Source organism: Myotis brandtii, unplaced genomic scaffold (genome assembly GCF_000412655.1).
Source record: "Myotis brandtii unplaced genomic scaffold, ASM41265v1 scaffold214, whole genome shotgun sequence".
Taxonomy (NCBI): domain Eukaryota; kingdom Metazoa; phylum Chordata; class Mammalia; order Chiroptera; family Vespertilionidae; genus Myotis; species Myotis brandtii.
In genome coordinates, this window is record NW_005357999.1 from 726483 (window position 1) to 738240 (window position 11758).

Consider the following 11758-nt stretch of genomic DNA (forward strand, 5'->3'; position numbering starts at 1 on the left):
GCCCTAGACCCTCACCACCCCACTGTCTGTGACCGCGGGTTATGCATATATGCATACAAGGTCTTTGGTTGATTACTTTCCATCCATCCTCCCCCACCTTCCCTCCGAGATTCCACACACTGTTTCATGCTTCCATGTCTCTGGACTCACCCCATTCATCAGTTTATTTTATTACTTAGATTCCACATGAGTGAGATCATGTGATAATTGACTTTCTCTGACTGACTTATTTCATTTAGCCTGATACTCTCCAGGTCCCAACATGCTGTCCCAAAGGCTAAGAGATTCTTCTTTTTCACTGCTGCATAGTATCCCATGGTATAAATGTACCACAGCTTTTTTATCCACTCACCTACTGATGGTGTGCCCACAGACTTTTTATACATGATAAAGACATAATATAGATTAAAAATTCTTAGACCACAGGAAAGTAGTATCAGTGACTTGACTTTATTTTATTGGATATTATTGGACTCTTGAGGCAAGAAGAGTTAGGTAGAACCACCGATCAAAAAATGTCTTATTCACACGCACCATGAAATACTACGGGTAGCAGAGGATAAGATCCTTTAACTAGAGGTCCAATTTTCTAGTGGCTCAACTAAATTTCCACAAGCCAGGCACGACTTCAAGTCCACTGTTAGCTGACCTCCCCTCCCCTTCTCAGCCTCTGTTCCCCTTGGTAGTCATTTCCCAAAACTCCTAAGTGCTCCATGGAGGTAATTTCCCATTTTCCCCATCTTAAAACCAAATCCCAACCAGAAGATTGCATTTGACTATCTGATGGTTTTCTTTTTAAAATGTAAATCTTACAAACTTCCAATTATAAGAGAAATAAGAACTGGGGATGTGCAATATGATGCACATAATTAACTGCTGGATGGTATATTTGAAAGGTGCTAAGACATTAAATCCTGAAATGTCTCATCACTGGGGAGATAACATTTTTTTTTCTTTTCCCTTTTTCTATCTATATGAGAAAATGGATGTTAACTAAACTTACTGAGGTAATCACTTCACAGTATACGTAAGTCATTATGCTATACACCTTAAACTTATACAGTGCTTATGTCAATTATATTTCAATAAAACTGAAAAAAAGGGGGGAAAAAAGTGAATCTTGTCCAAATGGCAAAACTCGTTCTCCTCAGGTGCCTTACAAGGAGCCGGCAGCTGTTCCTGGAGCACTGCTACTCCCAGAAGCACAACTGAGTAATATTTACTGAGCAGCCTCGTGCGGCTCTCCCACACACTGTTCCCTCCACACACAGCCAGCCTCGGAGCGTGGTCTGCGTAGACACGGGGACTCTGCAGGGTCCCTTCCAATGCTGCTCAGTGAAATGGGGCGCATGGTGGTTCTCTGAGCTCCCCATCAAGCACCAGGGATTTGTGACCTGCTGTAGGGAACGCACAACCAGCCATCTGCCATCAATAAGGCGTATGCCATTCTGGACCTTAATTCAGGTTCTGGCAATCGTGGGCAAGTGAGTTTGTACACATGCGTATGCAATGGAGCATGTTCTGCCCGCATCGAAGGAATGGTTTAGAACTTGACAGTTGCAGAACACACAAGCCCAATGAAAAAGGGTCATGTCGACGTAATTCATTTGGAGGCTAAGAGAACCAACCAGAATTTGATCCTTCTGAGCTTAACATGAGCATCAGGTATTACTGAATTCAAGTCAAAGTTCTTATCTTTTCCCACCACATCCCTCTCCCAGTTTCTGCTTGGTACCATCAAGGATAGAGGGCAGCATCAGTTCTGAACCATCAAGTTCTCTAAGACCTGGCTGCTCAGAGCGTGGTTCACGGACCAGCTGCACTGACATCACCTGAGAGCTGTACAGATGTGCAGAATCTCAGGCCACTCCTGGACCCACCCAACAAAGAATCACATCTTACCACCATCCCCAGGTGATCCATACGCACACTGGAGTTTGAGAAAAGCTGCTGTAATAGACACATCTGTATAAATGTACTGCAGAACAGAAGAGTAAACCCTGGATAGTGAGCAAAAGGCTCCAGTTATTACATATGCTCACTGTATGAACGCTTACAGGGCCAGTCTAAACTTCCGTCAAGACGCAAAACAGAAAGGTGGATCAGAACAAGGATTTTGCACCTCCGCCACCTACTAGGCCAGTGATGGCAAACCTATGACGCGTGTCAGAGGTGACACGCGAACTCATTTTTTTGGTTGATTTTTCTTTGTTAAATGGCATTTAAATATATAAAATAAATATCAAAAATATAAGTCTTTGTTTTACTATGGTTGCAAATATCAAAAAATTTCTATATGTGACACGGCACCAGAGTTAAGTTAGGGTTTTTTAAAATGCTGACACGCCGAGATCAAAAGGTTCACCATCACTGTCCTAGGCCAACGAGCGAGGCTGCAAACTATTTGGCCCCTCTGCACATTGCTATCTTTACTGAAAATGGAGATAATAACCCCACCCTGATGGAGGTGTCTCTACATTGGCATGAAAGCATGAACTCAGAGCACTTAGCCTAGTGTCTGGCATGTGGGAAACAACTCAATAAACACAGCTACTCAACACCATGTCCCAGGGGAGGCAGGAGGAGAAGGTGGCGTGATGCACAGAAGCAAAATGGGTCGGTCTGAGACTTACCATCTGTGGGACTCAGCCCCCGGGCTGCGGAGATCATGGAGAGGGATGGGCTGCTGTGCAGAGAGCGGATGTAGTCCATGTACGGGTTGATGTAGGGATGTGGAGGGCTGAAGGGGGACTCCGAGGCAGCAGCAGGGTTCCGGTGCGGGGAGATCCTAATGAAGGGCAGGTCCGAATACGTTGGGCTACTCGATAAGGCAGAAGGCCTGGGGAAAAAGAAAACCGGGTACAAGAAGTACGCATGAAACAAGTGTCGCCAGAGGCAGAGGCTGTCTGTGAGAGGACATAAGATTTTAAGTGAACTCAAGGTGTCTTGGGGGGGGCGGATATTTCAGGAATATATCTTTCTTTTACCTTAAAGTCATGGTGACATAATGCAGGTAGTATATATGATTATTTGGGCAAAGAATATTGACCTTTGAAAACTTTTATGACACTATGAATATAGAAAAGTAACGGTCTGCCTTTGGCTTTCATGAAGAAATTCTAAACAACAGGCATCTGAGCTTAAAGTAGCTTCCGAGACCCCATTTTCAATTTGGCCTGATCATTAATTTCACCACTGAAAACTTACCTCTCACCATCATGGTGTTGCATTGAGAAGAAAGCAAATGTGTCTAGACTGGAAATCTGAGCCTGCACATGGCAGAGTTGCCCACCCATAAGAAAGGTGACTAACTGCAAAGGTCTGAAAAATGTGAAATCGGACACCCCACATATCCCTGTGCGAGCTTTACTGCGAAGTCTTGCATAGGAATGAAACCAGTTTCACAGATCTGGGCTCCACTGCGCTGAGGGCAGCTCCTCCTCTCTGAAAGGCAGGGGATGAAAGCCGGCTTCCTCTCACACTCATTTTTCGCATGGCATCCTGATTAGCCACATTCAGGGAACAATCAGTAATTAAGTGCTCCTGGGGTTGGAAAGCCGGGAAAGAATGAGATTTTGATCAAGCCCATGCCTTGGTTTGGGGGCGCTAAAGCAGGTTGTACACTTGGGCTGATGGAAATAAATTTTCGAACACACCTGGCTGCCACTGTACCCCAATCCCCTCCTGGTCCTCCTTCCCCACAGCCAGTCCCTGAAGCCCCTGCAAGAGGCATTTCTGAAGAATAGCCAGACGGTACAACACCCTCCCTGCCTTGTTCCTTCTTCAATAGGAAACATTTTGTGTGGATAATCCAGTGAACTGGCCACGACAGGCTAAACACTTGCGCTCGCCGTTTTCCCATTGACGGAGGGCCCGGCTACAAAAGGGAGAAGCCAAGATAGAGACAGATCTGCGGAGAACAGCCAATTCCTCTTATGCGACTGGCTTTAAGTGTAAAATGAAAGGGAGGGGAAACGTGTTTTTTCATCACGCCTCTCAAAGCAAGTGCATATTGACGGCAGGGCTCTGGCCCCTATCACCCTGTCAGAACACAATCTCGGGAGAGGCCGGCTCCACCACGTGCACAGCACAGGCACTGAAATAAATGAAACCGAAGATCAGATAATGAATTTGCTCTCAGTAGAAAATAAAAGAGACTGAAATATGGGGGTGGGGGGGGAGATGTTCTCTCGCTTGCTCCTTGTTATTCTTTTTTTTTTCATTTTGAACTAAAAAAAGAGGCTTTTTCTTGTTATTCAGAGGCCACTTTTGGTGAAGTAAAATAAAAATCCAGTTCTCTAAATTTACATGAAAGAAGAGTGAAAACTCCCCACCAGGAAAAAAAAAGCTTTCTTTTCAAAAAAACAACTTGAGGTTGCCCATACCCACTCAGAAATTAGTAAAATTACTTCTGCTTTAAATAAAAATCGGTATAACCTATTAGTATATCCTATTTTAGCTCTTTACCACAAAGCAAGTTCGCTGTGTTACATTCTAAGCTCCATTTAGACATGTTGCTACTTTAGAGCTCAGGGCATACTCCATACCAATAATTCATTTTCTACCAGAAAGGAAAACTAAGCCTTCCAAACTGGTTCAAAATAATTATTACCAAGTGTAAACTTATTTGTAGGCATATAATGGGACCGGTGCAGCAGAAATGTAGAGAAGTAGACATTTCAAGAAATCCATGAAGTGATATCTCCTAGATAAGCTTTTGTGACCCACTACAAACTGGGTCTGAACAACCTGAACCAAAAATCAGTGACGGCAATAGCACCTCTTACTTGTGTTGTTTTTTAGTTTAGACGAAAATTGGAACTTGTTATTTTTCTGAAATTCCAGAATTAAGAAGAGTAGTAAGAATATTTCAGAGGCGTAGATTGCACTTTGAAGAAGCACACTTGGGGGGAGGATCTGCATCTAGAATCGCATGAAAATTATAGAGGTGGGAGTTGGGCAGTCGCCACCCAAAGATGCAAGGAAGCCAGGAGGTGGCTGGCAGTTTTCTCAAGTCTGGACGTCTGACGTCTGCACCCAGGCCTTCACTTTCATGTGACCAGTTTCCACAAGAAAACCGAAGATAACAATTAAAAGCACTGCCGTGAGAAGGAATCCAGGCCTGCTCCCATCGTCCCTGGCAGGAACTCCAGGAAGAAGCAACACAGGGAAGAGGGCTGATTCCTCCTGGAGGTGAAGCCAGGCAACCTCACCCACTCTGGGAATGTCATAATCACACGTCACTTCCAGAGAGATGATGCTGAGGAGATACTGGGTCAGCTAGTTCTAAACACAGTGGTGGGACATGCCTTCAGACTGGAGTACAAGTAAGAAAACTAAGTTCATCACTGCCCTAAAGAAAGAAACTAGCCATCCCCAGAATATGAATAGCAAAATATTTAGTACTAGAGGCCCGGTGCATGAAAATTCTGTCAGGGAGCCTTCGGGGGCAGGAGGAGACCTGGCGATCAGGGGAAGGTGACGAGGGGGGTGTCCCCTCAGCCCGGCCTGCCCCTCTCACAGTCAGGGAGTCCTCAGGGGCAGGAGGAGACCTGGCGATCAGGGGAAGGTGACGCCCGATCACGCCTCTGCTGCTGCTACTGCCGGCAGCGCAAGCCTCGGCCAGCCCTGGTTACCTGAGCCTCAGGCGGCCCTGGGTGGCTGGGCAGCCAACATCTGAGGCTTGCCTGAGGCTTGGGCCGGCCCTAGCCCTGGGCAGCTGGGGGGCTAAGGGAACTGGGGGACTCCGAAGGCAGGAGCATGGAGCGGCAGGGCTGAGGGGACTGGGCGCCGCCATCTTTGAGGGTGTGGCAGTCAATTAGCATATTCCCTCCTTATTGGCTGTGGGTGCCACCATCTTTGCGACGGCGGCATGAGGGTCAATTAGCATATTCCCTCTTTATTAGATAGGATGGGTTACCCAGGGAGGGGTCATCAGGAATTCTGGAGACAGGTGGCACATGGAAGGGCTGAGGTGCAACCTCAGCCACCATACCTACCCTCTCCTGGTCCTTAAGGATCCCACAGGGAAGATACCTACCTTGTAGGGGTCTTGGCAAGTGAGTATGAGTAAAGCCTGATGTAGTGAGCTGGTATCATACACTATGCTAATATACTCCACTCCTAATCTACATACACATACAATACGCCATATGTACTCATACACACACATGCATAATAGGGATGGCATAAACAGCATATCATATGACTTTCAAACACTGAAATATTGGAACCCTCTTTTCAAAGTGCATCTTATGCTTTGCTCTCCTGCCTGACAGTGTTCCTGAAGCATCTCCTTGGATTCCCCGGGCCCCTCTTAGTAAAATTGTTAAACCACATAAGGTGGTTAAGAACAGGGCCTCAGTAATTAGATACAAGAGATTTGAGGGAACTGGATTTGAATTGAGGCATCACTGAATGTCACTAAGCAGAAGTTCCCTGATAAACACAAAAATGGAATAATAGCTCCCTCACGGGGCTGCTGCCAATGACTGGTACTGACACTCAGTAAACAGAGAGAGTTGCTGATGTCCCTGGGGGTTGTCAGAAGCACCCCCCAAAACTCTCATGTGCGTGTGGTTCTCAACTCAGCAAAGAGCTGTCTGCATGGTGTTCTGGTTTCCTTGCTGCTCAGTTTCTCCCTGGAAGTTGATCACTGATTCATTGTTTCCACACCAGGCTCCCGGGAGTTGGCTAGCATGACATGCTTCTAGAGCTGAAGCCCGACATAAATTAGTTTCTAAGCCACCAAGGCTGAGCACTCAACCTTGAACTCCAATGGCTCCAGTGCCACTGGACATGGATGTAAAGATATATAAATTATAGTTTTTCAAGAGAGCTGCTTTTAACATTACCTAACCAAAGTCACTTCCAAATTCCCAGAAGCTACATCATTTGTCAGTTTTTTTGCTTTGTTTTGTAAAGCAGATTTGAGAGGGAAAAGTAACCTCCTTAAACTTAATAGGCAGATGTGTGTTTATTGCTGTGTGCAAGTGCCATTCAAGATTATGGCCAGAGAGGGGAATTCTACGGTAAGGAAAGGAGGTGGGAGTTGTGAGGAAGGCAGCCACAAAAATTCCCATGTCAATGACATATACTATTTCACAAACTTTCATAAACTTGACCTGGTAAATATTTGTCAAACTTTCTAAAAATCTTCATTTGAAGATTACAGTAGCACCAGGAAAAAAAATTATAGGTGTCTCTTTCTTGGTTTATATTTTTAGTAGAGACACAATTTGGAGATTGCTGTTGGCTTCCCATGGCTTCCTCTGCCGGTAGCTTTCCCTTCCCTCTCTGTTCTGGGGCTGGACAAGACTCAATAATTGAAGGACAGCACAAACCAAGGAGAGAAAAACCAAAACAAGAAACGTTCTTAAAAGAACACTGAAACTTAGAACGGTTCCAAGTACAGAGATTCCAGGCCTTTTATGTTGTTGCCAAAGAGCACAGAAATATGACTGTGACCCTCTGAACTAAGTCATACTGACTTTAGCCTGGGGACCAGAGATGCCCAGCTGTAGAGGGCTGTCTGGGCTGCCAGGGCACAACTGCTGTTCCATTACCTCTGCATCTGGGCTCAGGCATGCGGGCCCAGCACGCCTAGTGAGGGACAGTGTCCCTTACATTGCTCTCACCTATTTGTCCGTCCAAGGCCATAGAGACCTAATGAGTGGCTGTCATTTCTTTCCAATGGCTATATATAATGTACAGTTTCAGACAAGAAAGAAGGTGGGGATTACTTTGATGTTCTCCCCAAAGCAAGAAAGCAATATGAAATTGTGTGTGTGTTTGTGGAGATGATTTGACTTTGGGTTACATTTTTTAAAAGGTCATGAAAATAGATTACAATAAAAAGAGTAGAAGAAAGACTGTTATTACAGCGTTTTAAACATTATACTATGTATGATAACCTTCAAAACAAAAAACACATTGCAGAGAATACCTTCTTAGTTAGAATGAAATATGATTAAATAATCTAATTTGTTACTGCCTTTTCATCTATCTTATTGGGTTACTAAAATGCCAAGATTAAAATCACAGTATTTAATCACTTGCGTGACTTATTATGAGAGCATTAAACAAGGTTTGTATGCTGGATTATTACAATTTGCTTTCATGTTGCTTGGAACGCTGGAAATGTACATAATTCCCCTTGCATCTTTGTATGAGGGCTCCAACTACCAGAAGAATGAAATGGTGGGGTTTTTTTTTAATATAACAAATTTATTTTTTTGTTTAACTTTGTTCTTCCCATAACAAGTAAACCACTCTTTATATTCAAGCAGTGGCCTAACAGAGAACAAAGGGAGTTATCCCTTCTAATGTATTTTTAACCAACGAATTAATTATTCAATAGTCGCAGTTTTAATAAACCAAAATTTGTAATAAAAAATTTGCTTCCCATACAGTGAAGGAAACCATTAAAATGTCCATGGCTAATATACCAAACACTGCCGGAAATCCGCACAATCCTAAACTTCATGTTTTCCTCTATTCAAGGTGAGCTCCCAGAAGTCTCTGCCCAGCGTTATCATGGGACCCTTACATGCACAGAGGGTTCTGCCAGTTACTTGCCATTTACCATCCTTCACCTGGGAACCCCTGCATGCCCAGGAAGGCTGGTCTGTAGGGTCTGAATCAGCTGGCTCATTTTTCCTCTGGATTCTCCTAATGAGATGCACTGGCAGGAGCTGGCAGTGGAGGGAAGAGGGATCAGGGGTATTTATTCCAGTCACTTCCTCTCCTTAGCTTGAGATCTGCTGGCCACCTCATGGCCACCCCTCCAGAAGTGTGACCCCTCTTCCTGGGCTCCAGCCCTCAATGAATCAGTTTGTTTGCACCTTCAGGTTAACGATAGGAACTTCTTCCAACTTTTGCTACTCCTGGGGGCTGCTGGGCTTTAGGGTCACTTTGAGGGCCTTTCACCTTGTTCACATCTCTGTAAATATCCACTCTTTTAAACTGCCAGGACCCTAACGAATAAGATGGTTCAGTTTCAAATCCCATTTTTATCATCTTTGTAGCTCAATTATATTCCCCATGAATTTTGAACTGACTTAGGCTTTTTACACATTTACCATGTTGGATTTCAATTTTTAAAAACTACATGTATAACTACACAGATGACTATTTCAATGAAATATTCATTAGATAAACATTTATTGAAAATCTGTTTACTAAGAATCCATTATGATTTCAGCACTTGGGGGGAGGATTTCAATAAATATAATATATAGTCATTCAGTCTGTAATCTCAAAGAGTTTATAGTCAAATCGGGTGAAAAGTATACATGTAGCCCAGCCAGTGTGGCTTGGTGGTTGAGCGTGGACCTATGAACCAGAAGGTCAGGGTTCCATTCCCAGTCAGGGCACACGCTTGGGTTGCAGGCTCGATCCCCACTGTGGGACTTGCAGGAGGCAGCCAGTATATAAGGAAGGCATTAGAGCAAATGTTATCTGATGAGCAAGCAGCACAGTCAGAAAGTACCAAAGGGGGCTTCTAGCATGCATCTTGGTCATGAAAAATAAGGAATGTAAACCCTGCTACCAAATGTAGATAGGATTTGGTTAGAAGTGACCACTAAAGGTGAAGGTTAAAACACTGCTTACTGTGCACATTCACACTAAGTTAGTGTGAATATTTTCTTATACAGAGAATTTAAGGGCTATGGTTGCATTCTTCAACAAGAAGAAAATGGGGGGGGGATATTTATTTTAATGATGAACATCATTTCAAGAGATTTTTCACAATGACTTTCTTATTTTTATTTTCTAATTATGTCTGAATATAAAAGGAGTTTACACCCATAAATGGAAAAGTTAAGATTTTTTTTTTTTAAAAAAAGGTCCTTCCCTATATCCAAGCTCTCCAGATTGAACCACTGTCAGTATTTTAACTTATTTAGTCCCCACACTTTTTCAGGCATTATGCCATTCTAACATAGTCAAAATAAAAGTATGTTTTGAATTATACTTTGGCTTTTAATATTAAAAGGTTTTTCTAATATATCTTAGCAAACTGTACATAAACATCATTTATAATTGCAGTACAAATTAAAGCCATAATGAGTTATTATTAAACACCCGCTGGAATGGCTAAAACTAGAAAGACTGATGATGCTAAGTATTGATGATGATTTACAGCAATAGGAACTCTCAAACAATGTGAGTATACGCTGGCACAAACTCTTTAGGAAATAGTCGGTCATTATCTACTTGAACGGATGCACACCCTATGTTCCAACTATTCCTTTCCCTGTTACATACCCAACAATAGTATGTAAACATGTGCCACAATGTCAAATATATTCAGAGCACTGTTATTCATTCACATTAAAATTGGAAACAATCAAATATCTATTAACAATAGAATAGGCAAATAATGCATACAATGAAATAGGAAACACCTATAAAAATGAAGAAACTAGAATGTGAAAAACATTGAGTGAAAAAAGGCCTTGAACAAAAGACTATAATATAATATATAATCTCATAAGTTCAATTAAGAGACACATCTAAACTTTAGTGTTAGAATAGTCATGATAATGTTTACCCTTTGAGCTGGTGGACTTTCAGGGTGTTAGTTCTATTTTCTAGACTTGGTTAGTGGTTGCAGGTTTTCACTCTGATAATTAATTATACTTTGTGGAGTTATAAGTGTATATTTTGTGTACTTTTCTGCATATGTACTATATATATTATCAATTTTTTAAAAGGGATACACACAGGCCCTGGCTGGGTAGCACAGTTGGTTGGAGCATCGTCCCAACATACCAAGGCTGCAGGTTCAATCCCCGGTCAGGGCACATACAAGAATCAACCAATGCGTTCATAAATAAGTGCAGCAGCAAAGCTCGCTCTCTCTCTCTCTCTCTCTCTCTCTCTCTTTTCCTCTCTCTCCAAAATAAATAAAAATATATTTAAAGGAAAAAGAATTCTTAAACTTACTACTGATTCAAGTAAGCACTTTGCACTAAATGACTTTTCCCATTATGCATCTTCTTCTTTTTATTTTTTATCATTTTTTCCCTTTATTGAATAAGATATTATAAATGTGTCCTTATCCCCCCAATGTCCCCTCATCCCCCCAATCTTTCCCTCACCCCCTGTTGTCCACATCCATCATTTATGCTTATATGCATGCATACAAGTCCTTTGGTTGATCTTTCCCCCTCAGCCCCACCCTCCCCTGCTTTCCCTCAGAGTTTTGAGCATCTGATCGATGCTTCTCTGTCTCTACATCTGTTTTTGTTCATCGGTTTACGTTGTTCATTATAATCCACAAATGAGTGAGATCATGTGATATTTATCTTTCTCTGACTGACTTATTTCACTTAGCATAATGCTCTCTAGCTCCATCCATGCTGTTGCAAATGGTAGGAGTTCCTTCCTTTTTACAGCAGCATAGTATCCCATTGTGTAGATGTGCCAAAGTTTATTAATCCATTCATCTGCTGATGGGCACTTAGGCTGATTCCAAATCTTAGCTATTGTACATTGTGCTGCTATGAACATAGGGATGCATATATCCTTTCTGATTGGTGTTTCTGGTTTCTTGGGATATATTCCTAAAAGTGGGATCACTGGGTCAAATGGAAGTTCCATTTTTAGTTTTTTGAGGAAGCTCCATACTGTTCTCCACAGTGGCTGCACCAGTCTGCATTCCCACCAGCAGTGAACAAGGGTTCCTCTTTCTCCGCATCCTCACCAACACTTGTCATTTGTTGATTTGTTGATGATAGCCATTCTGACAGGT

At 42.7% G+C, this 11758-nt stretch overlaps 1 protein-coding gene across 1 annotated transcript in view; it reads right to left on the reverse strand.

The window, feature by feature from the left end:
* GLI3 (GLI family zinc finger 3) overlaps nucleotides 1–11758 on the reverse strand; it is a 269294-nt gene that overhangs the window by 89373 nt on the left and 168163 nt on the right. Inside the window, exon 5 of the mRNA XM_014539356.1 lies at nucleotides 2634–2839. Within this exon, the coding sequence (XP_014394842.1) occupies nucleotides 2634–2839 (206 nt within the window). The remainder of the gene's footprint in view (nucleotides 1–2633; nucleotides 2840–11758) is intronic.